The 26,950-nt window shown below is 46.0% G+C and overlaps 1 protein-coding gene across 3 annotated transcripts in view; it reads right to left on the bottom strand.

Moving 5' to 3' along the window:
• The window catches only part of TNRC6C (trinucleotide repeat containing adaptor 6C), a 348,388-nt gene that overhangs the window by 222,917 nt on the left and 98,521 nt on the right, over positions 1-26,950 (bottom strand). For all 3 annotated transcript variants that reach the window (XM_064522528.1, XM_064522530.1, XM_064522529.1), the window contains exon 3: positions 12,000-12,061. In XM_064522528.1, the coding sequence (XP_064378598.1) occupies positions 12,000-12,061 (62 nt within the window). The remainder of the gene's footprint in view (positions 1-11,999; positions 12,062-26,950) is intronic.

The following is a 26,950-nucleotide window of genomic DNA, read 5'->3' as shown; positions in this document are numbered from 1 at the left end:
CATCTAACCAAAGGCGCAAAGAAAAGGGTTCTTCAGGGACAAACGCCACGTGCTGTTTGCAGGATAAGCAGACGCGGGCTGCCAGCGCCGGGGCTTGACCTGCTCCCCAGCCTGGGAGGCAGCTCCCAGTCCCGCTGCTCCATCCTGCCCTGTGCTGGGGCGCCCGACCAGCGTGCGAGCACCGCACAGATGGGGCACCGCAGGGCAGAAACCTTCCCCCTCCACGGCAGACCTGCCTCAGGGGCTCCTGATCTCCAGTGCTTGCAGAAAGAGAAGGAGACCTTCCTTCCCATTTGTATGTACAAGGCAAGATTTAGCAACTGGAACACACACAGATTCAGTCCCTAAATGAAAGCCATGCCTTGGCTCCACGTTTGCAGTCCACTCGTATCTAGAAGGCAGGGCAAATATTTAGGACTCAGAGAGAGCATGTGTGCATGTGTGTGCACCCATGATCGTATGATTTTGCGTGCACCAACGCGCACGAGTGTGTGCGTGGAAGCGTCCCCGAGTCATCCTGCAGCATCTCTATGCTTAGGTGAACGCTAATGCACACAACTGCACGAACACGTTTGGGTGTTTGCATTTCAGGGCGCAGGGACATGCATGTATTCTCCCTCAGCTACAACCTCTCCACGAGAAGGGTGACTTAACTGCTGTAAGTGCTCTCTGCCATCTTTTGTGAGTGGAGAACCTGGAACGCTGCATAAATCATTATTCTTGCTAATTACCAGGAAACATCAAACAAGACAAGCATTTTACTCCTCATCACTGAATTTTGTTATGCTAATTAGAGTTCTATAAGCTGTTGCTATTAAACCTGGAGAGTCAGAAAAACATTTGCATTAATACCCACAAAGCTGCATCAAAACCTAGTTATTAGTATTTCAATGAGGTTCAGGTAATGGGGAAGCTGCTTCCATTTCAGGGGTTGGTTTGTTTTTTTTAAGTCCTGCTGTGAACAAAAATATAAATAAATGCAGGGTGAGGCCTCATGCAGACAATGCTTCTTTTAAACATGAAGTAAAAAAAAAGTAAAGAAACTTTGATCAGGAGCAGACATAAGTGGGGGTGGGAGGGAAGGAGGAGCACACCAGTGTAGAGATTTTGTTAGTTCTGTATATAGTGCTTCTCAGCTGATGAGTTCAGAGACCATAAGCACCATCTGTGGACGCCAGTCTGGACTTTGCTTTTAGGATTTCAGAGTCCCTGCTGCTCCCAAGCACTTTACTTGGATCTGGATGTATCGAATTTGACTCTCCAAGTTAGGGACTCCAGATCAGTGAACCTGCTTTTCCAAGCCGGCTGCAGCAGTCACATGCAGCATTCCCATTACTCAGATTTGTGAAACTGGATGAAGACAGGGAAGCTGTAAAGCTCATTCCCTCTTCCCCATGCCAGCTCTTTCCCGCTGGGTGCTTGCAGTCACACTGGCTGCCATTAGAGCTCACCCAGGAGAGTCAGAATACAGGTGGGAACAGGAGCTGCCTTGTATTTTGGCTCCTGCACTCCTACGAGAATTGTTAGCTCCATGGAAATCATTGGTTCAGATTCTGCCTCCACTTCTACCTTATGCAACATGCTAGAAACAAGAGGGTTTCACCGGAGCGGAGGAGGGAAGGAGTCCCAGAGCCCCGGGGGATGCCGAGGACAACGCAGCCTGACTGAGGATGGTGCTGTTGCATGGTGCGGTATTCATCCACTTCAAAGGTTCCTGGTAACACCTATCATAACGCCCTGCCCTTGAAGCAATTGCTAACGAACATCAGCATTTTCTGCTGGTTACCAATATGCGCAACACTAAGATACACATCTAAACCTTCACTGGGAAAGAAGTTTGTTGTAAGGACTGGCAATTCCTTCTTTCTAGTGCCAATCACAGCAGTGAAGTGTTTCATGTGAAGATCTCACAGCACTTCACAATGGCAAATTTTTCCCCCATGTGCCCTTTGATACAATGATTATCACCATTTGATGTATCAAATAGGTACTAAAAATTAGAGGAGCTCAAAACAGCAGCTTGGGAGCAAGTTAAGGAGTGGTGCTTTGATCCCTGTGCTTCTAGTACTGGAGTATCATTTTGGCGAAGTTTGCGCGAAGACACACACAACAAATTATTTCCATAATACACAGTGGCTAGTATCAAGTCCACACGAACCGGTATCAGCGCAAACCTTGCGCAGCACGGGGAGCTTGCAGCAGGTCTGCTCCGGCAGAGGGAACCCCTTGGGGAAGCAACGCGGGGGTCTAATCAGCACGGTGAGCACGTGGCCTTGCCCCAAGATAACGCCGTACTCGTTACGCAGGTCAAATACAGTGCTGTAACAGGCACACGGCCTGAAGTCCGTGCCGGCTGGTATCCAGATATTCACAGCCGACTTCATCAATTAGCAGACTGCCCAGCCCCTTGGCTCAAGGCACGCAAGTCACTGCCTGGCATTTATTTCTCGGTAAAGAGCAGACCCTATTGACAGCTGGCTGAGGCTTAAGTAATACATCTGAGGCTCTGTATATAAACCATAGTGTTATTCTATTGATGGGGCTACAAGTTACCTGGTTTTAACAGAACATTTGTCACCGATTCCTGGAGAGAGAAAGCCTTTCTCTCTCGCTCTACATTTCTATTGAAGAAAAAGAAAAAAAAAAGAGAGAGGAAAAAAAGAATTCCTCCATTTTCTCTTTCTCAGGGAAACGCTGGAAACATGCAGGCAAATTTAGTACCAGTGTGAAAGAAGTGATGCTTCCGTAACAATGAATTCTGGTGGTAACACTGCTTGCTCCCTCCTTTTGCTGATACAGACTAACTCGGATCCCCAGTGCACCCAGGCCCCCACGGCCATTAAACGCCTCCCCTCGCATCGAGCAGGGGCTGCCCATCGTGCCAACCTACGCAATGCGCTTTGTGAAGTGCCCCAGCCTGGGGTTACAGCCCATTCCCCTGGCGGTGTCGAACCTCACTGCAAGCTTGCTGTGCCTCCCCAGCATGAATCTCGCTGGCTTTTGGGGGCATCTGGTGCCCTGTGCTCTCCTCGGCCTCATTTCCATCCGTGTGTGTCCGCGAAAATAAGCTGCATCCCCCTTTGCCTCCTAAAGACAACGTGAAGGTCTCAGTCGCTCTACCTCGATATGAATCAGTGTAAGAAGACAAGACACATGCAAACCTAGTGCCACCATCCTACAGGGCCTGTTCTAACTCCCTGTCCTCCCTAATCACAGCCAGATTAAAGAAAAAAATCCACATCAGCCACGCTACGGTAAGGAGAACTCTAAGAAGGATGAGGAAAATGAAGACACTGTGAAATGCAATAGACGTCAACTTCTACTTATTTTTTAATTTCATCTCTTACAAGCTTTTTGGAAGCTAACATGATTAAGTTCTTCACACAATTTATTAGCATCGGGTTGAAAATCCAGCAGTATATTACACTGTCTGAGTAATCCAATTAGTAAAATGTATTTATTTAACCAGAATATTAGCTGCACACAATCCCAAATGAAGTAAAGTCCCTGATCCTAGGGTTCCTCTTACTTCTTGGAATTCATTTACCAGCTACAGAAAGGTTTAGTCTAATGAAATAAATATCAGCCCTATGTTTTTGGAATAATAAAAGAAAAGCAATCTTGCTGCTCAGCTAACAGCTTTTTTGCAGCAAATACTGATGCGACACAGACTTCACAGCTCTGCAGCATAAAGACTTTTTTAGCTTTTCCACCTTCTTCTCACCCCAAATGAAGGAACAGCCCCAAATGCCCCCATGTCCAACTGGATTTCTACCGTTCTAAACTACTGAACCGTTCCCTAAATAAAGAACTTAATTCTCATTCGGCAACCCAAATGCAAAAGCGAACCTTGTACCATCGATACCCTGATTTGCAAGAGCTTTGAAATAAAATCACTGTGGGAAGTGAAGGGCCTCGAATACTTTTTTCCCTCCTAATGAAGGAGCTGACTGACAGCCCCTGAGGCTGGAGCAGCCTCGGCAGCATCCCCACCACACACGCATGCCAACCTTGCTCGGTGCTCAGCTAAAGGGACCAGGCTGGGAGCACTGACTGACGTGTGACAGGAACTGTTTCTTTTTTTGTTTCTTTTTCTTTTTTTTTTTTTTTTTTTTTTAGCTTTAAACTTGTACAGCTCCTAACACAACAGCATCCCTAGCCAGGGCTCCTGGCCACAACCGTGGCACCCACACATACCGATAAACGGGGTTATTCTCCCATGGTCAGTCAGTCCTTGCCACCTCAGCCAAACCATGGCCTTGAACAGGGAGAGCAGGAGAGCAGCAGAACAGCTGCCGGCCGAGGGGAGGAGAAAGCCTGGTCCTGCCACGGCACCGCTGGGAAACCACCGCCTCCATCACCCACCCTGGTGACACCGCCTCGGGGAACAGCTCGCTGTTGACCGATGGTATTTTTCCAAAGCTCTTACTGCAATTTATCTTCATTAATTGGATTAATTAATTATTTTCCCCCGTGAGCAGCAGTGGGAAATTTGGTCGCTATCATCAGCAAGCAAGTGTCCGCTGCTCTGCCCCTGTCCCCTGCTGAGCCACCTCCGTGTTGCAGGGCTCCTGTTGGCATGTCCTCTGGTTTTTAGATCTCAGCCTCGAGATCCCAGCCTGAGGGGAGCCCTGGGTTCAAGGGAGCCACAGCCACCCTTACAGCTTGCCTGCTCGCACCTAGACAGGGTGAGGGGATAACAGGCGTTCCCCTGTGCCAGTGCAGCATCCCGGATGGGCACCGGGAACCAAGCGGCCTCCTGAAGGCAGCTCGTGTGCAAGTAGCCGGTAGCAGAGACAAGACATCTCGGGGGGCTTCCAAATAGGCAGCTGGACGCTGTCGTTTTCCAGTTTCTGTGAACCATATGTCAGAGCTCAATGCGTTCATCTTTCCCAAAACGCAGGCAGACCTGCACAGACAGGCAAAGGCACAGAGGAGGCACAAAGTCTCACTTGCTTGTAACCTGATTTTCCTCCCCAGCACGCACCTCTCAGAGCAGGACTGCATTTTCTATTCCCCAAACTATTCCAACAGCACCTGGGAGGTCAGTCCTCTGCACCTTTGTCACTGAAAGCCGCAATGTTGAAGCAAGAGAGAGAGAAGGAAAGGGCTAAAGGACAGAGGTAATAATAGACATGATTTGCAATGTACCTCCAAAAAAATGAATGTCCCGAGGCAAAGGATCTAATTCCGCGTTTCCTTTCAGAACATCTTCCGAATGCGCTCGCCACTGAAGGAAGGGAAGTTTCTGTTCCACCGATTCACTTAGGCTTAGTGAGCGAGAGCGTGTGACACTCATTCACATGCAGAGAATTTGAGAAAGAACCTCCCATTAATGCAGACAGGAATTACTCATGTAATCTTGGGATTAACAGAGCCCTAGGAATTATTTACATTTCCTAAATGAAGGAAACTGTGTCAAGTGGGTAAGTCAAAGACAGGGAGTCAAGGTGCTGGACCATGACTCACTACCTCTGTTTCCTCAGGAGTACAGTAACTGCTGTGATTTGCCTTCCTGAAGCAAGGTTCATTAGAGGTTGTGCAAGGCATTTGGTATCCTTGGACAAAAGTTCCTGCTGAGGTGCAAAGCAAACTGACTGAAGCCATCCTCGGGCTCATTTCCAAGGAAGGAGTAATACAAACTTTGGACGCTGAACACATGCCTGCAGAATTTCTGCACAGGCTAAATTGCAGGGTGCAACTTGTCATTCTCCACAAATGACTCTATGAGCAGTAGGACTAATTAAGAATGGTTTCTCACATTTTTATTTATTTTTTTCAAAATCTCTCCTTCAACAACCCATGTCCCCTCTGCAGCCATCCGGTGTCGTTACCAAACGAGAGCAAATGTGACCGCTAGTTGTGGATACAGACCTGCTCCTCTCCTGGCACTCAGCTGTCAAACAGAACAGGCAGTGCCCAACGTCTGCCTTTTCCTGTCTCACGAGGGCACTAAATAGGTGTGTGTCTCCTCCACCCCGCTGCCTGTTACCCTCCAGGCTTTCCAATCTGGCTCAAATTGCCCAAAGCATTCAAGAGCTACCAGAGAAAGGCAAGGAGGAGGAGTGCATGGGATAGCCCCTCTGACCGACAGAACAGTATGCTCCCAAAAGTTTAATTTCCTTTGGAGAGCAGGATGATATCACGGATATCAAACACACAAAGGCTGTAGAAGCAGAAAATGAGTGAATTTCTCTCCCAAACACCATTATACTTTGCAGTCTTTACTCATCAGACGCTGCAACGACAGTGAGTAAGGCCATCAGAGTCCCATCTTTTACCAAATATTATAATAGTAATAACAATAGCAACAACAATAGTTACTATAACCCTCCATCCTTCACACACCAGATGACGATGAGTCAGACTCCATCTCCAAACTAAGACATCTCATGTGCTATTCTCCCTCCCCTCCAGACTAATAGCTGACAATGTATGCCTTCCACATTAATGATAAGGGTTCAAGGGGAAAGAGACTGCTCTCCCGTTTCGCTGACATTACACTCTCCTATGTACCCACCAACATACCCTAAGGCAACAGAACTCGTAATAGGTTCCTCTAACTGCCTCCTGCATCAAATTTGACACCGGGGTGCTTTCTTCTCCTTTCCCATCGCTCACCTTATAACTCTGTCATCATCATTGATTTTGACTTAAGGGGAAAAAAAAAAAACAAAAAAACCTCTCCCCATGCTCCTGCAGCACCAGGTTAGTGAAGCTGCTGAGGGGAGCCAGAGCAGGGAAGAGGCAGGCCAAGGGGTTTGCTCTGGTTTCTGTTGTGGAGAGACAGAGAAAACATGCTGGGAGCATTTGCCATACCAAACGGACAACTGGGCTTGCAGCCCCAGGACACCGTGGCTTGCTCCCCGCAGTTGGCATTCGCAGGGACCAGCTGTGGAAACCTCCCGCCTGCTAGCTGGCAGCATTGTCCAGGGTGCTTGGTAGCTGTTAAGTTTTGTGCTGGGCTCATCTTTCCACTGAGGATCTGTTAATTTTTAGGTAGCGCTCTTTTCTCCTTCTTCTATCTTTCTTCCAGAGAAAAGCTATCTAGAATGATCTCTACCTAGCTTTAGACTATGTCAGTTCAGACAGCAAAGACCCCTCTGTTTCCTCCCCTAATTCTCTGTATTTCCACCTCCCGTAGCAGTGACACCAGCAGCACAGCAAGCTGCGAGTCCTGGCAGTGGGGAGGTGGTGAGCGGGTGGTGTGGCCACCTCAGAGAAGCAAGAGAGTCTTCCGAGGGGAAATCCTGGGGACGGTGACAGGGGTACATCCCACAGAGCAACAGATGACAATTTTCCATCGATTAAGCTGTCAGGAGGTAAAAGCTATCATTCACTCCCAGTGCAGGGAAGGGGGGGGGGGGACTGAGGCTGTGATAAGACCCCAGAAGCATTCCCGATATTCCCAGCCTACACAGGGTTTCTGTCAATAACCCCTGCCTGCAGCTCTGCCGGGTCACAGGCAAACGTCTCAGCAAGGCCTCTGTGGGCGGGTGTCTGCCCCCATCCCCGAGGCCTGCTGGGTGCCCGGGGCATTGCCGTGGTGGGGGCAGAGCCAGGGCTGGCAGTGAGATGCTGGCTGCTGCCAGCACGGGTGAGTAGCAGAGGCGTTCAGGACCCCAGCCTGGCTCCTGTGCTGTGGCTGACTGTGCTCCCAGCACCACGCTGTCAAGTGACATGTCGGCCGAATTGCCAGAGCTCATCTTTCCAGCCAAACCAGTAAGGACCATTGGCATGTGCTGAAGATCTGGCTTACGGTAGGTTATAACCGTGCTGCAGAGGGAAGGGACTTGTCAAACTCCACCAAGCATGGGGCAATCCTACCTCCCACAGCCCAGAGCAGAGCCTGCCCGGGTGATTCGGGAAAGCAGCAGACTCCTCCTGCCTGGCTTCTTAGCGGACACCCAGGAGTGAATCCCCAGAGTGCGGCTGACCTGCAGCTGGTGGTTTCTTTGATTTATGTCAGAGCCTATTTATGTCCTCTGCTTAAAACAATCCAGTCCGTGTCAGCAGTAAATGAAACTGTGTACCATCCAGCAGCTGTTTGGCTGCTACCTGAAATGAGTTTCACTCCAGTTCTTATCAAGAAGAAATCCTTTTAATCATCCAAACCGCCACAGCCTTCTTGAAGCTGCGATGGCGTGGTGATTATGGCAGGGAACAGCATATTGCAAGCTGGGGACACCGAAAGACCCCTGGAGTTTTCTTGCAGGGTCACAGCCACTTTGGACACGGCAACAAGTGTAAATGAGGGGTTGATCTTTGGCTGCAGAGTACAGTCCACTGCAGACTTGGACACTGGCAAACTTTAATCCATGTTGTAAAGGCAAAGATAGGGTATATAGAGCTCCAGATATCCTCCGGCATTTTTACTGCTAGGTTTCTAACTGTGGCCTGAGCAGACCCATCACGGTGAAAATGCCAGTGGCTGCTCAGACTTGCTTACCTTGAAGCTCTTGCTACTCATATCACCGACAGAGCAAATTGATATTACCAACAGAGTAAATGGGGACTTGTTCAGAAAAAAAAATAGAAGGGATGGACTCCAAATCCTTCCTGCAGCTCCTACCCTGACAAATCTCGTAGTGAAGGACAACTAACGAGGCTGTTTGTGGAGAGCAGGAACGCTGCACGAAGAGCTGAGAACATTTGCCCAAAGCTATTCTGAATTCATTAAGTAGAATGGTAAGTGCTGGGCTGCTCCACTCAGGGACCAGACATGAGGCCATGTGACCTACTTGTCCCACCGAAAACTAATGATCACAGCTTGACTAGCGAATATCAAACACTCTCAACACACTACTTGCAAACAATCTGCAGACCAAAAGCAATTTGAAGGAATTATTTGGGAAATAATTCTAAATAATGAATGAACGGAGAAAACTGCAAGCTGTTTACAGATAAGTCACCAACAGAAAACAGCTGAATTTGCCGAGTAGATGATTCACTATTGATTATTTCCTCGGCTCTAGCTGTAACCTTATTTAAAGCATTAATTAAGACAAGTCTTCATAGTTCAGCGTCTTCTAATCTGTTACAGAAGGAACAGCTCTCCAGGGCTCAGTGCTGCCCTTCAGGAAGGAGAGCCCCCTCGTACCCCCTGGCACCTCCAGGCAGCAGGACTGTGGGGCAGCGAGGACCGAGGAGTGTACGCACACCCAGGGCAGCAAGGTGCTCGGGGTGCTACCAAGTCATGGTCTCCTTGGCTCCGCTCCTATCAGTGCACACTCGAGGAACATGCTCTCCCTTCCCTGCCTTGCTTTGCCATCACTCCTCTGGTCTATATAAGATTCCTGACCTGTTCTTGGCTCCTGCCTTGCAGTGGGGGAAGGCAGGGGGTCAGCAAACAGATGCCAAGCGACAGCCTGTCTGAAACCCACTGACGTCCCCAAGAGCTAATGCAAAAGTCTGAGCAGGTGCCAGATTGTAGCCTGTGAGTGTCTGGGTACAGCAGGAGAAGACTGCATCCTACCTGGCTCTTGGTTGGATTTCAAACTGGACAGCTGCCTCTTGGGATAAACCCTTTAAAGACAGCCAAGGCAATCTGGCCATCCCCTCAGACCTCTGTCCTTAAGTGACCTGTTGCCAAGTCTGCCCACCGTGTCATTCCAGGGGACTGTAGGACAGGGAGGACAGGAATAAGCAGGAACCTTATTATAGCACATTTACTGCTCATTTAGCAACATCCAAACCCAGACAGCAGCTTGTACTGGGAACCTGCTGCCCTTTGGCACTCTGCAAGCAGAAGAACATGGGTAAATGCCCTGTCAGACCTCAGTGAGCCAGAGCTGAAAACAGTACATAAATGCACACTCTAAAACACACTCCAAAATGACACTATCTGTGCAAGTGCCCATGCAGCTGCTCAGAAAGCTCTGCAAAGCTCTGCACTGCTCCTGGGCTGCAGCTCTGATCCATCTTTGGCAGCCTCCAATATCAGCTCCCTGTAACCAACAGGGTGCAAAGAAGTGGAAAGGCCCTGGGGTTATTTTAAGAGAAAGGAACCTTTGTTTCCTTTCAGTTATATCAAGAGACTACAAATGCATCTACAACTAAATTGGCAAAGCAATTACACAGGCACTTAAATGTAAAAACATCAGCAACCGCATTCTTCTTCAGCCAGCAACTTGGACACACGTTTGTCTCACTGAGAAGAGCAGAACTTAAGCCTGCGCTTGGAGCATGTTACTGAATCAAGCCTCTGGCTAATGAAATGAAGAATTGCACCTTCAGTAAGGCACAGGCATAAAAACCCAACACCCTCATTTTAACAGCAGGTCCTATCCAAAAGACAGCAAAATTTCTGACTCAAAAAACAGAGGAATATGGCACAGGATGCTGAGAAAAAGGAGGCAAAGTTGTCGCCTCTCTATTACATTCTCCACTGTCTGTGTTTCCTCTATGGAGACTCTGGTACTCTGCCCATCATCCCAGGACTGTCAGCACAGAGCTCTGCAGGCAGACGTGCTTGCTTTGCCCACCTCCTGCGGAAATGAGAACGTGATAACCTGGCACCAAGCTGAAGCTCTGTCTTTCAACAGGCTGATTAGCTCAGCATCGCCCAAAGCATGTTTGCATCACTTCTGGAAGATGTGGAGTATAGGCAGAGCAAGTCAGCATCTGCCTTCAGCAAACCCACTACAGACTGATTTTTGTTCCCTTAACTTTGTCCCAGAAGGAAAAGCATAGGCAGCGAAATTTTCACTACCTCTGAAATCCAGGTGACTGATGACTCTGGTGTCTCGAGCGACCACTGCGAGCTGCCCTAGCTTTTCCCAAGCATTGTCCTCAGATTACAGGGGTACAGCCCACCAGGAAAGCCACCAGACCCTTTCTCCCCACTTAGCACCATTTGGTGTGGTGCTCGCTCTGCATCATAAAACGGGCGAGCAGTCACCCAGCTGTATGACCCTCCCTTGTCCCGATCCACAGAGCCCTAGTTTGCCCATTAAGATTAAAGCAAGATTCCAGTAAAAGCCATTTCTCCCACACTACATGTAATCAATCAAAAGCTAAATGTGTCTCACAGGGCTGAAGTTCAAGGTAGTTAGACTTGACCACAAACCAAGGAAAAATAGCTGGAGCTGGATTAAAAATTCAAACAAAATATAGCCTCATCGCTTAAATTTTAACAACACGTCCAGTTTTTGAACAATTTCAACTCCTCTACAGACTGTTTTGGCAGGGAGGCACAAAATGAAAATTACTTCAGATCATCTTTACAAACAAGCTTTGTCAAGATTTCACACATTTGAAATAACCATTTAAATGACACGTGCTACAACATTCACTCTCTCAAAATCCAGGTGTTCAAGCTAAACCCTTCAAGGGTGTCACACAGAAACATGATACTCCTACATCGTTTGCAGCTGCATTATCTCTATACACACAACATATACACAGACTCAGGAAGGAGCATTTCTCCCTGCCCAGTCTTTTCATTAAAAGCATGCAGAAAAGGGAAGAAAAGAAAAACTGAGTGCATCTCACTTAGACTCTATTTATGTCTCCAGCTCTTCAGACCTGTCAGTCTCATGTAAAGCACTCAAGGCTCGCAAACTGCCCCAGCCTCGCAGCCCCTCGTTGCAGTGCCAGAATCTCACCCCTTGCCAGGACTCAGCGTTTCTCTGGCTCCGCACTTGAATGTACGAGAGGAACATGGTGCTGACACATTTGCAGGTCCCGTGCTCAGGCTACTGTTGAGTACTGTGGCCTTCCTCCTGTTACATGACCCAGCAAGTGCACTGCACCACCCCACGTGTCTGGCATGCAACCTGCCATGCCAGCACTCACCTGGACGCACAGCCCCGAGCACAGGTCCTCATGCCAGCTTTCGAGGAGGCTGAAAGGTCTGCTTTGAGCTTGTTTCTACCTGAGCAATGACCATGCCAGGCTAGTCTGTCTCTTCCTGATCAGGTCCCACACACTTGCACAGCTTGTTGTCAAAAACACAAGCAAAGATTTCTCATGGATATTGTCCAACGCAAAAACCCTACCTGCTCTTGACTCCTTCAAAGGCTGTTTTCTGGTAAGGGCTTATTTGATGGTTTATTCTTTGCTGAAAGACACAGAAAACAAAGAACAAAAGTGTCTCAAACAGCAGTTAAGCTAAGAGGGATGTGATGTTCCTATATGGGGAGAAACAGTGCATTTCATGTTTACATTTTTAAATCTCCATTGCATGCAGAACACACTTAAAAGCCTGAATAATTCTCTCTACCCACTTTATATTATTTTTTCATTCAGCAGACTCTTCTCTTGCCATGAGCAAGTGTATTTCTAATCAGCACAAGGGAATAGATTCAGTTAAAATAAGTAGCTCTGCTTGTTGGAGCAGCTGATTCCCCTGACTCTCCAAACCCCAAAACCAATCCAAAGCTTTTTGGGAGTTCAAAGAAAGTTTGCACTAACAAGGATATAAAAAGCTCCTTGAAAAAGATGTATCAGAATTAGAAACTGTGCAAGGAAGGGTGACCAAGGTGATGAAAGGCAAGGAATGGCTTTTGCAAAAGGAGAGAGAAAAAGGGTACATATGTGCCTCTGCATTCTGCTGCATACAAGCCTTGCAGTTGCGTGTTGCAGACACTATTTTGCTTGGCTGATTTTTCCTCTGTTGAGAAATAAGAGCCTTTCCTTCAGGAGCAGAAAGATCTGAATCCTTGTCCTTTGTCACCATGAAGTTCCTATGTCTGAATTTGTTGCACTGTAAAAATCATCAGTTCTGTTACAAAGTCTTTGCATTTCTTGGCCAAACCTAGTTTGGCTTGAGAAGGGCAAGACATTACAGATCCTGTCTTTATTTCCTCCCAGCTACAGAGCTATCTAGTGGGCATTTGTGCAATGCAGACATGCTTAGTAGAGTTCATAGCTATACAACTCAATGCGGCACCTAACTGCCTTTATTTAAGAGTTTCTAGGAAATCTGGACCAAAAAAAAAAAAAAAAATCTTCCAAAGCTTTACTGGTTCCCACTATGCTTTATTTGCCCCATTTCTAAAACCTGGCACTACCATCCAATTTGATACCATTATTTGGAAGCAATAACGTAAGGAGAAGACATCTTGCACATGTTCCCCATATGGAAGCAGTACAGAAAAAAGCACTTTGGCTTCTGGTAGAGGACTCTTCTCGCCATCCCCCCAACACATTAAGAAATATGCCAATGGTTAGTACAACTGAAACAACTGCCAATGTGAAATTTCTAGGCCTAAAACACACTGTCCCTCTCACTGAAACAGAAATACCTTGGCAAGGGAGTGAGCTTTTTGCACCAGATGGACCCCCTGGTATCTTGGTAAATCCGGTTCTTAGGCTTTGCCACAAAGAGGCTTAAAATTAATTAGCAGGGTTTTTTTTGTTTTTTGTTTTTTTTAAAGAGTTCTGTGTGCAAGGAGCATGTGAGAAAGGATGTTTATTAGGAGCTTTTCAGTACTTATAGGCCGGGATGAGGAATTACCATTTGTGAGAGAGTTGCTTTTATAATGGGCAATTTCAAATTGTTAAAGGTTACGAGCAGACACTTCTGTAGGCTTTTGAAGAGGAAAATATTCCCTGCTTCCCCAGTAAGCCAGTCAAGAAGGGGGAAGTCCTTGATTTTCTAAAGGCGACTACATTTACCAAAAAGCATCTGTCCCCTTTGACCTCTGTTTCCATTTGGCCCGTAACCCATCAGCGCTGGGGGAAGTGGATAGGTGACAAGAGTCAATACACAGCGCGCTGGGGAATAGGATGCCTATACAAATACTTGTTTGGTCTGTGACAGCAGCCATCTTAGCTGCTTCTAAAAACATGGTTAGATGCTAGGAAAAAAAAAAAGGCTCATCAAGCAAATACCTCAAAAATATCCTTTAAACATTTGCTTCCCTATTGATTCATTTGTTCACATTTGCAGAATTGTTTCCCAAAGGAGCGAATGTTGCAGAACCTTTGGAGGGAGCAGGGTTTTCAACGTGGACACACGACTAGCTATGCCGCAATCTGTTTTCTAGGAACCGTGCTTTCTCTGCATGGAAACAATCCCATGCGAGGTGTCTGCATCTCATCAAAAGCCAGCCAACACAGCTCATATTTCAGGTTCTTAATCCCCATTCTAACCTCATCAGGAGCCAACTAGAGGCCACAAACCATTCACCAAAGCATTAATTTAGTAATAATTTTGAAAAAACACAGATAAAGTGCTAAACTGAGAGGACACATTCACCAGTTACAATTTTTCCACCAAGTCTGGAGAACGAGGTAAGATCCCTCAGCTGTTGCAAGCGAAGCAGTATGACACAAGTAGATATTATTAACTATCTGTAGAGCTGTGGTACCTCCCCCCGGAGCTTGCAATGATAGGACATCCCATAAACACATGGAAGAGGAGGAGTGGTAGTAAAAAATATGAATGAGCAATGAAGTGTGGTGCGGGGTTTATAGTTCTTGGTCTTCCTCTTTTGTAAGAGTTCGCTGGGGAAGGCTGGTGTTGTCAGGCTGTTTCATTGCACTGGCAACAGTGTTTTTCCAGAAAGAAGAGTATAAGTTTCTGCTGCTCTAGCAATACTATCTCTGACTTCTTTACAATTTTTAATAACTTACAAGTATTAATTGATTTACTTACAAATCTCTGGTGACAAATTGCTAGATCTGAACCAAATTAAAGCAGTGCGCCGTATCATAAATCTATGCCACATGTACAGACTGCTGGCAGCTGAGAATGAATGAAATCCCTGATTTTGCTATAAAATTTTCTAAACTCAACAGTCTTGCCTATATTATGTGCTTTTCTCTTCAGCCTTCCCACTCTAGATATTCCTGGGGAAATTTCCTTTGGAAAGGGGGCAGTCGTTGCTGTTTTACTGATGTTTTTGGATCAGCTCTGAGCAGCGTCGAACGGCACAGAGTTTAGAGCCCTGACAGTCTGCCCACGCGCTCACCAGTCTCACGGCTCAAGCAGTACCAAAAATGGGAAATTTAAGGAGAGAGACTCATTTATAATTAGAAATGTTTTTCAAGGGCTCAAAGATCTGGAAACACAGGAAATCCTAGGTGAGAAGGATGTACTTTGTAAAGGGAAAAGAAGTGTGAGCTGGGTAAACTGGGCCTCCTCTTACTTTCCCAGGTTTGGTTTGTGATGACAGTGTAATTTAAAGCTTATCTTAATTCATTAGAAGGACAAATCGTGTCTCAAGATTTTCACAGACGTTTGGAAACAGAAGTTTGGCTGCATGAAAAAGCTGGGTTCCCAGGACAGCAATCATTCCCCTCACCTGCTGCCAAGCCCCTAGGAAAAATACTGGGGTCTGCCTAGCAGAACGCTATAGCAATGTGCGACGTCAGTTATATCCCACCAAACCAGTTTTTTTTCTGGATTTTCTATTCTATCCTAATAAGGGTGGATTTCATGCACAAGAATCTGAAGATGGCAGAGCTGGGGGTATTTGCTGGGAGGAAAGCATAAGGAAGACAACCTTACCAGTCTAAACTACACACAAATTAAACTGCTCATGGATTAAAGGCATTTTTCACCAGCAAGACTGTTATCCAACAGCGTGAGAAATACAAGCAGGAGAAAATATTCTAAACTGAAGGAACTGACGGCCAAAGCCTGAAAGTTTGGTAAAATGCTTTTTCACTTCACGTCCTACAGGCTGTCAGCACTAGGATGGAAAACTGCAGTCAGTAATTGCAAAGGACACTTCTTTCTTATACCGTCTCTGTCTGTAAGACGGGAGGACGGCAAGTTAGTTAATTATCTCCAGCATCAGTTTACTTGAAGATCTTTTTTTCCAGCAGAGCATCAAAGAGACTGATAGAAGCCTTGATTAGAGGGATAATGAAGGAAATCTCTAATAGATCATACCATTTCTAGTCTGTCTGCAGCCATTCCCAAACTGGCTGCTTTTGCAGTACTGGCATTCACATCTGGAAAATTTCGTAAGCATGTAAATCCACCTCAAATGCAAAATTTATGGAAAAATTCAAGTAACCGCATATTTATCATCTTTCTGTCAAAGGTCTGGAAAAAAGATATCAGATCATCTGACTTTCAGTAAAGTGGACATTTTACATGTGTCCTGTCAGGGCCTCTCACTCTGTGCAGATAATCTGTATTTTGGAGTCACATCAGAAACAGATTGACATAATTTGTTGGAATCACGCGTGGCAGGACAAGAACAGAGAGGTGGATGGAGAACATGTACGGGTAGGAGAGGCATTTTGGCGTCCACCTTGCTGTTGGTGCCAGCAAGCCTTGTCCTAACCCTGCCCGTGAGCAGGGGCCAGACACAAGGTGCAATATCTGACTTCTTTCTCTGACTGTGCCTGCTTTCATCTGCAATGCCGCATCCCCATAATCTTTGACCCCAATTGCCGGCACCCGTTCAAGGGCAGGGTCGGTCCCAAGGGGACAACAGGCCGTCCCACCTGGCAGAGGTCAGTGGCACGGGGCAAACCCTTGGGCTACTGCCCTGCGACCTGGCCCTGTGCCCCCAAAATGCTCAGCTGGATGCAGCCCCGAGCCTGGCTGGAGGCAGCTGCAGTGCGCACGCCGTGGCGGAGGGCTGAAGCTTGCGGACAGACAGACGGCCGCCTCCCGGGCACCTCGGCTGCCCGCCTCCCTCGCACGGACCCTTAGCATCTCGCAGACTGGCCAGGCCTGAACACAGCCTCAGGCCAGCAAACTTTGGCGCGGCAGAGCCCTCCCCTGTCCCCCTGCCATCCCTCTCGTGCCGGTGCCCCCATGGTTTGCCTCCGCTTGTGAAGTCCCCGGGGGATTTTAATGCCATTTCCCTCTTATCCAGACCGCGCACTCGCTGCCACATCTAATAGCAAGGAGAAATGAAGTGTCAGGTTCTGATACACCAATGTGTGCTGCTGATTTCTATCTCACACAGATAAACCCCAAGCCATCCCCAAGAAATCCCAGTGGCACGTTTAAGCAATCTGTTTCTTTTCAGATGAGACTCGAGATTTTTTCCCTCGCAGCGTTTGGTGCTTAATAAACTATTGGTGGCAACAGTTGCACTGACTCTAGGATGCTCAGACACCCCAGAACCAACATCTGGAGAGACAGGCAAGGCAAACGGAGCGATAGCTTGACAGGAACGCGGCACTAATGAATAAGTTATTAGCTTCATAAAAGAACCACAGAGAGGGACCATCGTCATCGCCTCACACGTTGGAGACATCCTGCTCTTTTAAAGGAGCGTCTGACACGTTGCTCTCTGCCTGGCAAACGGGCAGCACAGGGAGACTCCTCAGCCCACGCTCCGGGTCTGCAAAGGGCAACGGTGAGCCGGGCCCATGCAAGGGAGCACAAGTACAGGAGGGAGGGGAGCAGAAAGTGTTTTATGGGGTTAAATGTCCCAGTCTGAAGTAAAGCAATTTCCTTCCGTCTCCTGCCATTTCCTTGTGGAGGCTTATCATCTCCAGCTGGGACAATATAAAGGCCCATTTAATCGAGATCCATTTAACACTGAATCACGCTAACAAGATTACTTAGCCAGGGCTAATTCTGCATTTGCTGAAGTGCAGTATCCAGGGTGAGTAATCTCTATGTGCTGGTGGTAGGTTCAGAGACAGGTTAGCCAGTGGCTTAGCATCACAGACAAAACATGGAAAGTACATGGAAGACCATGACAATGAAATTCCAGCCAGTTTAGCCTATCGGGCTATTTCCTTTCCCCTACGCGGTGTTATTTGAGATCAGTGCAGAGAGGGTTTCCTCATTACCCCACAGGATCCTAAAAGGGGAATTATTTTCTTTGTCCTCACAAGCAGCTGAGCAGGCAATACAGCAAAATCCTCTTCAGTCATTATCTGTTAAGTGCATAGCATCCTTTTGTGAGTTAAATGACACAGTATTTCTTGCATGGGACTGAATTCAAAAGGTTTTGCCTTCCATCAGGAGATAACTCAAGATTTGAGTGCTAATTGAATACATTTATATGCACACAAGTGATAGGCATTCATACAATTTCTTAAAGTAGATTCTCACCATTCAGTCATTTAAAAATATAGCACTAAGGGCTCTATTATTTATGATTATTAAATCACAAATCTGAGTAGCAAAATACTTCACTCAGGGAAAGTGTGAGGAGGCTGTTTCACAGGGAAATCTCCTTTTCAGGACTCACAGAACACCATATCATTGCACGATGCTGCTAGTAACTAATATTGTTTTACATCTAAGGCTCTCAAAGTGATTTACCCAGGTAAATGGATTAATCCTAATCGTCCATTCGGATGTTCCCAAATCCTCCAGCCGGTCAGAGTTGAGGCTGAGGTGTTCCAGTGAAATATTCACTTCTTCCAACATGTTGGCTTATTATGCTGGCAGTGTAGGATTTGGGACATCCTCAGTCATTCGCTTCCTTGCATTAAGAGGATGGGTTTTAGCGAGACTGGAACAATGAATTACACTATTGTCACTTCAGGAGGGATTCATCTCACCTAGTGTCAGAGGTCCACAAGGCAAGTGCCTATACTTGAGTTAGTCTCTTAAATGCATAAGTGGAAAGAAATAGGAGTGATTCGTCTGACCTATTTTAAGCACCCACCTTAAGATGAGAGCAATTGCCTGCTGGAGGTGCCCATTTCTCTCCATCGACTGTAAATGAGGTCTGAGTGATCAGTCCAGATACTGAGACCTGTGCTCCTCCTTTCAAATCTGGTGAGATGATTCTTATCCAGCATAACTGTAACCTTTCGGAAGGAACTTCACTGTTTTGCCAGGGAGTTTATTTTAACCATTTGGGGAATTTCCCAAATTTTCACTTCTGTCCAGTAACTTTAGGTCTTTTTCTCCATTTTTGCAGACAACCCTCCAGGTACGGCAACCAGATTGTTAAGAGGAAAAGGTGATGGTGACAGAAGGCACCGTGCCTTTCTTTCCACACAACAGAGCAGGGCTCGTGGTTTTCTCTTGCAACACAACTGGAAACAGAACCTCATCTATGCTTAGAGGGCTCCCCCAGGCAGAGGTCCAGCTCAACAGTGGCCAAACCCAGCTCTTCCTTCCCCTCCCACCAGCTGGCTACAAGCTCTTCCAGGACTGGGAATATGTTCCCTTCCTTCAGAGGAAGCTGTGCCACTGCACGGAGAAGAACACAAGCTATGCCGAGTCCAAAAGGAAAAGCTCTACAGGGGAACGTCTTCACACCTGCATGGAGATCCCCACCCTGGTGTGGTGGGGCCGCAGCATGCTTGAACCTCTTAGGGCTAGGTGGGGACACGCTTTGCTCCTGCACCAGGACAGCCTTGGCAGGAGGGTGATACCCAGCCCTTCAGCCATGCCGGCAGGGAGTTCTGGGTAAACTTTAAGACAAAAATAGGCATCTATGGAGTGTGGGTGACTTTAGGGTACTGTAGGAGCCAGGTGAAAGTCTTCAGTATCATAATTTATGTTCGGATTCTGAACCCCAATTGAATCTAGTGCTAAAGGGCTTAGGAGCCCACATCTCATTTTCTGAAGTGATTTAGGCACTTCAGAAACTAAATACCACTCATATATAGGTTTTCAGGCCCAGATATGCAAAAGCACTCAGGTATGTAATGCTACCTCAGGTGCGCAATATACCCTGATTCCAAAATGAGATTAAATGCTTGTATCAGAGCTGGAATCAAGCCCCATGTGATTCTGGCCAAGTGGTGAGGTCACTTTTGAAAGAGGGGTTTCTATTGAGTTTTTCAATTTTTTTCCTGCAGTACCGAACTCAGCTATATGCAACCCTTCCTGTCCTCCCATTACACTTGGGTTTTTCTACTGCACCCAGATCATGGGCAGGTAGTTTGCTGGTAGTCTCTATGCAGGAGATTCATGTATTTGATGCCCACCTCGTCAGTGCCAAATCTCCTAGGAACTGCCAACAGACTTTGAGGTTCTTCAGAGAAACAGGCACACACAGGAAATATGACTGCATAAGGCTTGTTGCCTTAAGAAACAAAGTGGATCTCTGCTCAGTCAAAATATTTGGAAAATTTTCCAGTTGCCCCTGTGACTTCATCTACAACATCTGAAAGCAGGAAAATTTTTAATTTTAAAAATCAGCCTGAAAAATTAGATCAAGCCACACTAGAAATTCGGGGGCTACATTCAGCAAGCACTCAGGAGGGTCTCCAACTATATAAACACCACCACACTACTATTCCTTCAAACAGCAGTCAACTCGCCAGAGGTTCTGTTTGCAGACAGCCCTGTGCCTTGGATACTTAGACAGGAGGAGCAGAGAGTCTTGCATTTAATTTCTGATTCAGGCCACCATCGTCTCTTTCTGCCCATCTGCTGTACACAGGGAACATTTTGGCAAAGGACTTTTTGATTTCTTTTGAACTATGAAGTCGAAGCCCAGAATCTCAAAGGTAGGAGCTGACTAACTCTCGCTGCAGTCAAGGTGTTAAAGACTGCTCAGCTCTTTCTGATCCAATGTGACACCCAGTGAAATTGCTATAGGGAGTCAGGGTATGAGGAACTCTGCGTCCAGACTCCTCCAGCTCCTGCTGGGTACGGACCAGGCAGCGACACTGCTGTGCTTGCAGACAGCTCGCACAAGGGGCCACGCAGAGGAGAGCTGAGCTGCAGCCAAAGGCTCTGCAGTGGAGCAACGCAGGAGGCAACCTACTCACATGAGTGCAACATCTGCACCACGGGACATGCAGCCCCTTGGTCCTCACTGCCGAGGCAGAGATCCGCAGCACGGTACCTCTGTCCGCACCGACAGGGCACTGCATTTACAATGAATGAATTTGCATGCTTTTCCATTTCCCAGGTCCCCTAGAAAAGTCTCAGACCCCCACATGGAAAGTTTAAACCTAAAGCTTCCCTCCTTCACTTACCTTTTCTGAACTCCTCAAAAATAATCTGCTGGCTGCACATTGAAAATTGCTCTGTGACTTGTCATCTTGTTTTGATATAATGCCATCAACTCTAATTGGGAGGGCATGAGGGCTGAAAGACATTAAGTCCTGCCTGTGCATGTGCTGGAGCAGTTACCGCGGCATGATCACCATTCCTCTGACATGTCTCTGCCCGGCTGCGTGACGGCTGAGCAGGGGTGCCCAACCATGCTCACAGCAAGGACAAAGGCAAAATGCCTCGCTCCGAGCAGTAGGACCAGCAGACTCCATGGGAAACATTATTAACTTGGTTTTAATTACAAACTAATTTCCTCCTGCGTAGCCAGCAATTTCAAGCTCTGTGGAAACTACAAGGAAACAATAGCACTCCATTTCTGGAGTGAAAAGAGCATAAACAAACAGACGAAATTCAGAACTTCAAAAGAGGTTGTATATTTAAATTAGCCAAATGCAAACAATTCAACACATCTTCTTCAAGCTAAGCAGAAACATTCTCCTTTACCTTCAAACTAAATATTGCATTTTTAAGGGTAACTCAATTTTACCAAGTTATAGGGAAGACCTAATAGGTTTTTATAATAGAAACTGGCTGCACCTAAAATATGCAAAGGCTACCACCTCACCGTAATAAGCTGGTGCTGTAGGTTTCTCACTGACTCGAGCGATGCTGAAACCACATTTAGCAGCTGACAGATTGCAACGAGAACTGGGGGAGCATGAAGGCTTGTTAGCGGCAAGGTTTCCCCAGCTGAGGCTCAGACACTGATTGGCAATTCAGATCATGGAGTTCGTCCCGGTGGAGCCTCCATATGTTTCTTCCCCTGGAGGAGCGATGAATGTCAATTCACCCCTTGGGGTGCATCATGGGAAAATCCTCCAGAGGGTGAAACGAGAACTGACAGCAACCGGCCACAGGTGCCCTGCCGAACTTTCAAGCATTGGCCAATTCTGCTAAGAGTGAGGAAAAATGAAGCTGTGCTTGTTACATTTCCACGCACGGCGTTCATGTATATGTTCCCCTCTCAAAATTAACTATATGGAGACACAAGGGCTAACACTCGCTCATATACCATAAAACAGAAACATGAATGTCTGCACTGGTACAAGTACATCTACATCAAGATGCTCAGGATTTCCCAACAGTTCATGGTAGCACCCTGAAAACACCATCCAGCACAGCCGCAGCGAATCAACAGATTGGTATATTCAAACCGATCATGATATATTATCTTTCCTCACACTTGTGTCTGAAATCAACCGCTTCTTCGGAGCATTCTGTCAGTGCATCTTGAAAGGCTTTCCAAAATTTTAATTAAGCTTCAAGACACACCTCCATGAAGTTGACTAATATAATTAAGTGAATCTTCCAGATGAATAAGCTGAGGAAAGGTGAGACAAAATGGCAGAACAATGGAGGAAAAGTTACCCAACAGTAAAGTAGGTCACAGGACACACATCCCATCTCTGCTATGTTATAAAAAATACTGCCTTTCCCTTTCCACATCTGGAGTTTATTATTCCATTATTTTCTCCTGAAAGGCTAGTATGGACCATTGTCTTGACCAGAAAATGCAACTTCTTTTGACAAGAAAGCATTAGGTACAACTGACAGCTCTAGGAGTGCCACACAGGAACATTTTTGAAGGTATCAAGACCAGTTGTGCATATACAGGAATTTGACTATTAAAGTGAGGGGAGCTATAGTCCAGAGACTTCTTTTAAATAAATATTCTGAATTTACAATAATACTCTAAACTGCAGCCATACCTCGGAGATATTGCGGGTGTGGTTCCAGACCACCGCAATAATGCAAATATCGCAATAAAGCGAGTCACACAAATTTTTTGGTTTCCCAGTGCATATAAAAGTTATGTTTATAGTATACTGTAGTCTATTAAGTGTGCAATAGCATTATGTCTAACAAAACAAGACACAAAGTGAGCATATGCTGTTGGAAGAATGGCACTGATAGACTTGCTCAACACAGGGTTGCCACAAACCTTCAGTTTGTAAAGACTGCAATATATGTGAAGCGCAATAAAACGACGTATGCCTGTATACCCAAAACACCCCAAAATTGTCTGAATACCTCCTAACAAACTCCCCCTAAGGGAACTAGAGGAATGATTTAAAATCAAAAGCAGTTGGGGCCTGGGCCTCACTGAGACTTGGAGCATGAGTTGTCTCATCAGGTTTAAAGGGATTATCACATGTTTGAAGACAAACAGGCACCTAAACCTCTGCAAGAATGGGGCTTTACTTAGGAAGACCTTTCGCTTGGCATTTTTTTCCCTGGAAGTCAATGTTTAAAATGTAGTTGTAAAGTACCAGGGTGCAACAGGAATAAAATGGAAAAGTCCCTAGCTTGGAACTGAGCTGAATCTGTGATGTCTCACCTTCATACAGGCATTGTCCTTGAAAAGAGCCTTTCCCAAGCTGCTCAGTAACTTTTCAGAGCTTAAGGAGCTCTTACCAAGGGCATACTTCATTTTTGCCCACATTCAAATGACTTTACGCTGCTCTGTCAAGAACAGCACGGCCACTCATTGCTCAGGAACGATATCTTCCATTCCAAAATTTAACAGCACAAGCACTTAAGAAGAAAATACTCATGTAACACTCGTCAATTAGTTTTTGATGTGTCTAGTACTGTTACTTGGCCTTGTGTGCTTCCTCCTAACACAAGAAATACTATGATCAGAGAGCAGCTGTGGTCCACTTGTTCTGGTTGTTTGCGTCATTGACTCCTCTTCCCACCTGGGATCTGGCGACAGCATTACCTAACACTCTTCAGATAAATCTGCGAGAGGGGCAAATCCATGCGACTGTGGGAAACTTTCTGTGATAGCACTTCTCTCTGCAAATTTTTTTCCCAGTTCCAGGACTCCCAACCCCTTTTCATTAAAGTGATAGCAGCTCTTGGGACCTATGCCATGTTGGGCTTTTTGTTTTGCTTCGTCTGCTTCTTTATATTTCTCCATGTCCCCAGTGACTCTGATATCAGCCTGTAACACGTAGGAATTCCTGCTTTTCATGTTTCTGATGTACAAGATGTCAGCAGATAACAATCCATGCTTCACTGGTGCCGTCCCATAATTGAAAGAGCCAGCAATGTATCAGGCTCGGAGTCTGCACACCCCATCAATAAGCACTCTATTACTTGGGCATAATTTTCCACCACCCCACTGAATGAGGCTTAACAAGCAGCGGGGTTATATTGCTGAACTCAACACGTAGTGCAAACTGTTTAAGATAATGCCTACTAAACTATAGTCCACTGTCACAAATTAGTTTCTCAGACAAGCGAAAATGTACTTAATATGCAAAGCTGTCTGTTTAGATCTATTCGTCTTCCAGTAAAGCTACTTCAGGGGAAAGAGAACTACAGTCCAAAATAACTACACAGGTTTCTTTCCAAGTCAACATACACAAATCTATGCCTACTTTCCTCCAGGAACATGTTTTTTCTGTGTCACCAGCGGGGTTCTTTTGCTTGACTCAGCCTGTATTTTTGGCACGTAACAGAGACCTTAACAGCTTCTGCAGTGTTACTGTTCGTGTGAGGCCAGTGTGAAACTCGTCTGGCCTCTCTCTTTAGATTTAATTCTTTGCACTTTGCTGTAGTGCATTAAGAATCAGCTTTCTGGTCCATTTCAAAAAAAAAAAAAAAAAAAAGAAAAGAAAAAAAAAGAAAGAAAGAAAAAGAAAAAGAAAAAGAACATTGAGTCCTTTCCCTTTAAATAAATACCAAGGGCTTGAGTTTTAATTACTTTCTGCAGAATCCCCTTATCAGCAGTAGCTTTGCCAGGCCTAGCCTGTATGTTATCTGAAAACAGGACTGTGATCTCTAACGCCTTCCATGCCTTCACCCCTTTACTTGAAGTCTGTCTCATACCTATTACATATCATGCCTGGAAGCACTGTCAGGTTATGAGCTCAGACACCTGGATAGGCAAATGTTTATCACATCATTACGGAGAATCTTTATACCCTTCACTTGTTGCTGGCACAAATATGTTGCTGATGATTCAGCCTTGCAGTTATCTATCTGCATACCATGCATCTCCCAAATGTGTTTCTCCTTGTTGCAAAGAACCCCATTTCCACTCAGAGCGTTTGATCTTGGAAGCTCTGCAAAGTTTCCTGACGTCTGCTACTGTTACTACCTAGAGCAAGCAGTCACCTGTGCAGATGGCATCACTCTTTGCACCATCAAAGGTCTGTTGAGTGCATCCAGTGAAACTGCTTCGGTGCCTGAAAGAATTGAAGTAGCTCGGGGAAGTTGTGCCTTTCCGAGGTTCAGCTGTACCCACGCCTCTTCTGTGTTTCTGAGAGTATTTGCCAGATGTTTTTTTAACTATTAAAATAAAAGAGCTAGTCATGGTTTACTTTGCATAAAGGTAATTTTAAGTTTTGGATGAAAGTTCAGGTCCTTTGTTACTTTGTCTCAACTGGATCAACCATCCACTAGTCTAGGAATTGCCTCATAAGACCCAAAGTGAGCATATTCACACCAAATCCTCCAAAATCTTAGTCTGTTTTCTAGCAACCATGATGTCTATTCAACTTATTAATAAGAATCAATTACAGAATCATTTGAATGCCTCCAAATATTTCTTCTTATAACCCCAGTGAGACCTGGAAGCGACCCATCTGCATTTGGAACTGCCCCAGTGAGAGCTACGTTTGGGTCTTCCACGTCCCCACCGATCCCTACTCCCCCGCCACCCTCCACGTGCGCAGCTCGTGTTGCTCGAGTCCTTGGCTGAAATCTCAGATTTCAGAAATCATTGGCGGTAGGAGCTGTAACCAAAAGCACCTATATTTCTCATTAGCTATTTTCAAAGGCTTGAAGAGCACCATTCCTGACCATACCGATGACTAAACTGTGACTGGGGTCCAGCAATCCACAGTCGTTGCTTTTATGCAGGGCAGAACCGTACCTCACCCTGAGTGCAGGCGCCTGCGGTTTTTGGCTGTGTTAATTCTGGCCCGCTTCAGTTTACCTTCATGTCAGAAGCGAGCGCGCCAAACTTCACATCGCTGAGAACAAAAGCAGGCTCAAACATAACAACACATTAAACCTCGTGGTTCAACGCATAAACAGAACGAAGGGAGGACCTCCCAGAGCCCTGTGCTCTAATGCAATAACCATCCATAACTACCCCCAAGGATAGTTTCTAAAGAGGGTAGAGCAATAAACAGTACTTCCCCTCTTCATTACACAACTCCAGCAATAACTATGATGAATGGCAAAGAACAACTGGGTTTCATTGCTAGATTTCCAAGCTGTGGTGTCCAACAATAGAAGCATAATAAAGACAGATGGCAGTGGATTAAGTCTTCTCGCGATGCAGCCATTACTGGTTGTACAACAGCACTCTTCCTCACGAAAATACAGCCAGGCTCACAGCAGCCCGGTCCCACGGCAGCCAGTGAGCAATTGCTCCTTCTTTGGAGAGTCAGTATTAGGTACAAGAGGGATCCGTCACAACGTGAAACAGAGAGATTTGGTTCAGCCTGGATAGCAGAGCTGAACAATAAATACTAATTCTGATGTTTTGTTTTGTTAAGTATGTAGAAAACTCGGATGACATTTAAGTGGTTTTTCCACAAAACATTGGGGGTGTTTTTCAATCAATAGCATTAATTGTTTGACTTCTTTTTACTTCTGAAACATCAAAGGGGGAAAAAATGAAACTGTTGCTGCTTTCATACAAAAGAGATTATGTTTCTAAAAGTTGACATATTTTCCCCACCGCTTATACCTATTTAGCAAAAATAATAAAGATTACTTTACGTTCTTTTATGGTAGGCTTAATGCAGTGATAATACGTGTACATGTGATACCATTCTAACGTTACCAGGAAATTCATTCCAAGTTCTGCTGTTTAGTTCAAACAACAGAAGAAATATGGACTGTGAGGACCAGGGAGGGAGGACAGCTGGGCTTTGCCTGCAGCTCTGGCAGTGGTTTGCTGTGTGCGAATTTAGGAAATCCACTCTATTCCTCAGCATTAAATGGGGGCATATCCTGCCAAAAGTTTGCAGGGGAGAGGGTCTTATCGGAACTGATGAATAGAGTTTGTAAAGTGTTTTGAGATCTTCAGAT

This window comes from Dromaius novaehollandiae, chromosome 18 (assembly GCF_036370855.1).
Source record: "Dromaius novaehollandiae isolate bDroNov1 chromosome 18, bDroNov1.hap1, whole genome shotgun sequence".
Classification (NCBI taxonomy): Eukaryota; Metazoa; Chordata; class Aves; order Casuariiformes; family Dromaiidae; genus Dromaius; species Dromaius novaehollandiae.
This window is presented reverse-complemented; position numbering and strand designations above follow the sequence as displayed.